Source organism: Sorghum bicolor, chromosome 1, assembly GCF_000003195.3.
Source record: "Sorghum bicolor cultivar BTx623 chromosome 1, Sorghum_bicolor_NCBIv3, whole genome shotgun sequence".
In the NCBI taxonomy this organism is placed as follows: Eukaryota; Viridiplantae; Streptophyta; class Magnoliopsida; order Poales; family Poaceae; genus Sorghum; species Sorghum bicolor.
Window position 1 is genome coordinate 53,470,666 of NC_012870.2, and position 6,915 is coordinate 53,477,580.

The 6,915-nt window shown below is 44.7% G+C and overlaps 1 protein-coding gene across 1 annotated transcript; it reads left to right on the plus strand.

Moving 5' to 3' along the window:
- On the plus strand, positions 536-6,593 carry LOC8083625 (protein NRT1/ PTR FAMILY 8.3). The gene is made up of 5 exons (XM_002464764.2): positions 536-901; positions 1,033-1,148; positions 1,496-1,713; positions 1,831-2,357; positions 5,586-6,593. The coding sequence occupies exons 1-5, from the start codon at positions 861-863 to the stop codon at positions 6,271-6,273; spliced, it is 1,590 nt and encodes a 529-aa protein (XP_002464809.2). The 5' UTR covers positions 536-860; the 3' UTR covers positions 6,274-6,593.

Sequence of the window (6,915 nt, forward strand, 5' to 3'; positions counted from 1 at the left end):
AAAATGTCCTACCAAGATACGTGTCCTGATCAAAAGAGCAGCCAAGCAGCTCTCTATCATCTGCATCAAAAGTACTCTGCCGCGCAGTGAAAGCTTTGCTGCAGAGCCTGCAGTGCAGGCTCCGTTTTCTCAAATTGCTTGAAAAGAGCTCTCAGAAGATGAGAAGTTTTTTCCTTTGGTATATATAGTATTTAAAGCTATAGAAACTATGATAGTTTCATGTTAGCACTGCTCTAATGACCAGGAGAAATTGCGTCCCTACAGGATGTGAGAAGGGTGGAACAAAATGGAGCAAAATTAAAAATGCCAAGCCATCGTTTTCGTAATGGTATGGACCGGTGGTTCTGGTCTCGACAGTAGCACTTTGCCTATTTTGTTGGCTACCATGATATATCAGTTTCATTACAGCGATATTTCGCCTTCCATTCGGGCCGCACGTGCCGGCCTTGGCCTGGACAATCAATCACCCACCGCGCTATTTGCCCTACTAGTGTTAGTGGTGCTTGACATGCCCTAAAAAACGCTGCCAGTTGAGCAGCAAAATCTCCAATATTCCGGAGGATCCCAGGCAACCACCTTCTTGTAATAATCCCTCGCCTTGTCTTGTAATAACTGATACTTAGTGTCCCTCTAATTACCATCAATGCAAATCACTGTGTTCTTTTCCAAAGGGAAACACAATGTCCTACAAACAGGACACCCGTCCTGATCAAAAGAGCAGCCAAAGCACCTTTTTTATCAGCTGCTTCAAAAAGTATTCTGCCGCGCACTAAAGGCTCGATCTCCTGCAGAGCCTGCAGACTCCATTCCCTCAGTGAAAGCTTTGCTTCGAAAGAGCTCTACTGCCATGGAAGCAGGAGATGAGGAGAGACCCCTCCTTCATCTCCATCCTTCTCCTCAGGTAACTCTCTTTTTCCCCCCTTTGGCCTAGCTATAGTAGAGTACTATGTTTTCATTACAGCCTCAGACAGTAATTTATCACAGTAGATAACCACAGGTTTTGTTAATTGCGAACTGAATCCCGAAACTCAGTCATGTCATGCAGGGTGCAACTTCAGAATATACAAGAGATGGATCAGTTGATATCAACAAGCAGCCTGCTCTCAAGCACAGCACAGGGAAATGGAGGGCATGCTTCCTCATCTTAGGTACTCCCTCCATTCCAAATTATAAATTGTTTTGGCTTCTTATATAGGAATATATTACTTTTGCTATACACCTACTAAATACTCTCTTCATCCCAAATTATAAGATATTTGACTTTTTTTACTCAAGTTTGATCACTCGTCTTATTCAAAATTTATGGACATAGGAAAGTCAAAATGACTTATAGTTTGGCAAAAGCTATGCTGATAGGAAATTCAAAACGACTTGTAATTTGGAGCGGAAGGACTACTAGTAAAGAGCAGCTCACGATGTCCAAATTGCTCCTGCTCTTCCTTTCTTTATAATTCTGCATAACAGCTAGTTAACTGATTGAACATCATGGACTTAGGTGTTGAGTTCTGCGAGTGCATGGCTTTCTTCACAATCTCAAAGAACTTGGTGACCTATCTCACCGCTGTTCTCCACGAAAGCAAAGTCACTGCAGCCAGGAATATGTCCGCCTGGGTCGGAGCTTGCTTCTTCACGCCACTTTTTGGGGGTTTCATTGCAGACACTTACTGGGGGAGATACTGGACAATTGTCGGTTTCTTCCCACTTTATGTGGTTGTAAGTTCAAAGAAAGCATTTCAACAAATTTTCTTCGCACTGTCCGTTGCTTGTCCATGTCTACAACTCTGAATATATTATTATATATATATACATACCCTTCCATTTTCATCACAGGCAATGGTCGTTCTTATAGCCTCTGCATCCCTTCCCATATTCTCAACATCTTCTGACCATGGGGGCAGCGTTCATCGAGCATTCGTTTACCTTGGAATGTACATCGCTGCCATTGCCAGCGGTGGTGTCAAGCCATGCACGTCATCCTTTGGGGCTGACCAATTTGACACCAATGACCATGCAGAGCTGGTGACCAAGGGCTCCTTCTTCAGCTGGTACTTCTTCTTGATCAACACCAGCAACCTGCTGTCTGGAACTGTGATTGTTTGGCTGCAGGACAATGTTGGGTGGGCAGTCAGCTACGTCATACCGACAGTGCTCATGCTCATCTGTTTCCCTGCATTTTTAGCTGGCTCCAGGGTATACAGGTTTCGGAAAATGGGAGTAAGCCCCCTTACGAGCATACTTCAAGTGGTTGTTGCAGCTGTCAGGAAGTGGCATATCAAACTGCCGGATGATAGCTCTCTTCTATATGAGCCTTCTGGAACTGACGCAAGTTACAAAATCGAGCATACCAATGAATTCAGGTAATGTAAAGCACTCCTATATGACAAGTAAGTCTAACTTGTTAGATGTATGTACTGTGTATTTATTTAGCCACTAACGGGTGTTATCTGCACTTTGTATATCTGCATATCTTGCCCTTTGGATATTGGAATAGACTTGAGTTGCTATGCATAACATGGTAACGGAGCTATAGTGTTAGATCTGATCTATCCTCACTTGGCCACGACGCCACTAGCCGGCAAGTCATCATTGAGCTTCCACCGGTGAGATTTTCCCCACTACCCTCAACTCCCTTTCCCACCTCCACCTCTTGCACATGTCCTACACGTAGCTACCACCTTCACCGCCCGAAGGTCCTGCATGGGGTTGCCACCCGCGCGAACCACGACCGTGGTTGCGCTGCCTCTGCTGCCCATGTGAGCGCCTGATTGTGGCAATGCCCTCTGTTGGCTATGTGAGCGCCTGCTGCTGAGCCATCATTGTCCGCAGGCCCTACCTGTAGGTTGTTGTCTTAGCCACCCGTAGGTCCCTCCATTGCGATGCCACCACTCGTCTGTTGTTCTGTTCTATACCTCTTGTGTGTCCTTAAAATAAGAGATAGGGAGGCACGGTGAGTTGAGCTAGTAGACTTCATGGTATCCTCCTCTCATCTGGATGTATGTTCCTGTTCCTCGATGTTCAATCATCTTTAATGACACCAATTGGAGTGGATTTATCTTTCACATGGAGGTTCACATGGACAGTCAATAGCTTTGGGGTTATCTCACTAGTGAGTGGACATGTTTGCTACATCTTGGTCTTCCCATGCCGCTCGCATATTTGCTGAATGTTGGTGATGACGCTAAGAGTGCTTTGCATGAGGCATTTGAGGCCGAGGTGGAGGGCTATTGACCTAATCTCAGTGTCTGCTAGACTTGGCTACGTGAGATGGCCATTGCCAAGGCCATCTTGCTTGCGGGCATTGAGGTCAACCTTTGATGTCCCTCCACGGCCTTGCTACTACACACCTAATGTGTGTTCACCTCTATTGTAGTTACAAGATTCGTAATGAGGTGATGTACCTTGATATCTTTGAGGAGGCTCAGGTGCTTCGCTAGCTTGACTCCACTATCGAGGACTTGCACCGTTATATGTCTATTAACTACCATTGTATGAACATTTTGGGTCCTAAGTTCAGTGGTGTTAGTACTTGCTAGTGTTGTGAGCACCACTAAAGCTCGAGAGGCTCTTTGCCATCATAGGTTTCTCTCTCAACTTTGTCTTGAATTGGAGATTGTTCTAGTATAGTTTCTCACTCGTTATCTTTTCCCATCACATGCCAAAACGATGCCCTATGCTATGGGCCAAGGAGATGTTCCTTCATATAGCTGGTGTGAGTAGCAACAACCATCTATGCTGGCTGCCACACCGTCCTAGGTAACTTTACAGCCACCTCCCATGCCATATCAGTCTTCAGTAGTGGCGGTGGGGACTTCTTCTGGTGTTCTTTGTAGCTATTGTAATGCCTAGCTAGGATATGATGAGATGCCTTGACACAAGAATAAGTGTAACCATCATAATATTATGGACACAAAACTTGTGCCCTTCCCATTTCCACTAGTCTCGCTCCTCATTTCTAGTGAAGGCTCTACTCCCTACTAACACCTTTTTGATGCTCCCCTTCCCTGTAGCCATATCCATTGTTCTAGTTATTTGTTCCATGTTCTTTTTCCATGTCATGAGCGAACCATGCTGACTGCTCATTCAATTGAGTATGTCTTTCATGGATACAGCCACAAAACATAAGGTTTATCGTTGATATGATCCTATTGCACATCAGGTGAGGATTTCTCCGGATGTCACTTTTGATGAATCACAATGTTATTATCCTCATTCCTCCACCAGCCCGTCTAGCGCCATTCTGTCCCTCACCTTCCTTACTCTACATGATTTTTCTTTTTCCCTACCACCTTCTTCTCTTTCGCCCCTGCTGCCTACACCTCTTCCTCTTCCTTTTACTCCACCTACTTTTAGTTGCTCCGCACCTGTAGTTGATCCTATGCCAGTTGTACACCTAGTGTGATCACTAACTTTACTCCACATTTGGAGCTTGGTGTTCTCTTGTACCTAGTGATGGTGTGCCCCTCGATTATCCCACTTGCTATTATCAACTACGCCCACATTCTTTAGGTACAAGTGAACACCGAGCTCAGTTTATTTCTTCTCCTACTCCAGTTCATTGTGCCTACTTGACTTGCGCTTATTGAGAGTCTTGTATTTCTTCCCGTACCCAGGTCCACTGCGTCTACATTTCTTCGTGGAACCATTTTTCGCTGTCTCTTTCTTTTCTTGCTCTAGCTCTCTCCAACTTGGGGCAAATGGATCATTCCGCTCTCTCTTAGCTTAATGTGTTTTCTTACATAAGATCATCAATAAATAATACTGTGTATGCATTTTCTTAGTTCTCTCCAACTTGTGTTTTCTTATAAATAACAATAGTATTGGTAGGGACAATCCTTTGAAGCATGAACTTACCAATCATATTGGAGTTGATGCCTCTTATATAAGGTCAGAATTACATTATCATATTGGCACTCATGGCCATGTGCCTTCCGAGGTTCATAGATTTTTTCACCAAGGAACAAACTAGGGTGCAACATGGTGCTCTCAAACTCAATGTTATTGAACCACCATGAGTTAGGGGGGGGGGGGTAGATGTATATATTGTGTATGTATTTAGACACTACACTAGTATGTGATATTTCACCACTTTAATTTGTACTCCCTCCATCCTTAGACATCTTATTTGATTGTTCGTGCTATTCAAAATTTGTGTAAATATTATTTATTTTGCTATGACTTATTTTATCATTAGTGATACTTTAGTAATGACATATTTATTTTATTATTTGTAAAAAATAAACTAAATAAGACAAATGTCAAACATGATATTAAAAGTTAGAAGCGTCATCTATTTTCAGATGGAGGGAGTATGTCTCTATATCTAGCCATCTCGGTATTGGTGTTCACAACATAACGGACACATATAAGTTAACCCCTACCAGTAGTGAACTACCGAAATTTTGTTCTGATTAAAAGTCAATATTGTTTTGTTTTGAACCATCACCCCTACAAGTACAATGGAAAATATGAAGTTTGCTTCAAGAACATCAGTAGGAAACAATTGTAGCAACATGCTTGAATTGTCGCCTGGAAAATATAAACTTGAAACAAAGCCACGGTTCCCTGCTTAAAAACATGTTCTGCAGGTTCTTCGACAAGGCTGCTATTGTATCGGCTCCATCAGACAACGAATCCACGGTGCCACTGTGCTCATGGAGGCTCTGCACAGTGACACAGGTTGAGGAGCTGAAGATGCTGCTGCGGATGTCACCCATCTGGGCATCTTTCGTTATCGTCTACGCGGTCGACGCGCAGATGCCATCGACGTTGGTTGAGCAGCGCATGTTCATGGATAACCGTGTTGGCTCCTTCACCATCCCACCTGCGTCTATGTCCGTCGTCGGAGTGATCAGTTGCCTGGTCTGGGTCCCTATCTACGAAATGGCACTGGTGCCGCTCGCACGACGCTTCACTGGCAAGGAAAAGGGCTTCTCCCAAGCACAGCGCCTCGGGATCGGCCTAGCGCTGTCCATGCTCACCATGGTGTACGCAGCGCTGCTCGAGACGAGGAGGCTAGCGGTGGCGGAGGCCAGCGGCATGAGAGATCCGGATGCGCCTGTGCCAATGAGCATCCTGTGGCAGGTGCCGCTCCATGTCGTCCACGGCGCAGCCCAGGTGTTTGCCGGCGTCGGCGCGACCGAGTTTTTCTACGACCAGTCCCCCGAGACCATGAAGAGCCTGTGCGCAGCGCTCGGACAGCTGGCGCTAGCGTTTGCGTCCTACATGAACTCACTCTTGCTCAGCATTGTCGCAGTGGCAACAACACGCCGCTGAGCGCCTGGGTGGATTCCAGATAACCTGAACCAAGGCCACCTGGACTATTTCTTCTGGATGATAGCCACTCTTAGCTTACTGAATGTGGCTCTGTTTGTGCGTTACTCGATGAGGCATACACTAAAGATGGCTGCTTGTTGATGAAAGAGGTGTATCATGTTACAGGGTCAGGTAGGAGCTGTACAGTATCTTAACCTCATCACCTGTCATGAATACAACCTGGACATATATAATGTGCAGAGATACTAGTCAATGATTAAGTATTTTTGTAAGGTAAGTATTTTATTTTTCTTTTCTGTGTCTAAACTGACACATGAGTACATAACTCTAATTTTCCTCCAAATTTGGTCGATCTCTGTATCTTTGTGTCCCTCAACTCTCTAGAGCATAAAAGTCCTATCCGATTTTACCTTTGGATGTAGATATTGAGCCAAGAATTAAATTGGATAGCGATATTAAATCAACCTAGCATTGGCAATGTGCTGCCATACCAAATCTATTGTTGGGATGTAGATGAATTTCCCTGTAGATATCCAGTGAAATGGCAAATCAATTTTATGTTTAGACGTGCAGATCATGGAATTCACCCAACTTTGTCTCCCACCCCTACACTTCTCCTCCTCTATGCACCAGCGCCCATCT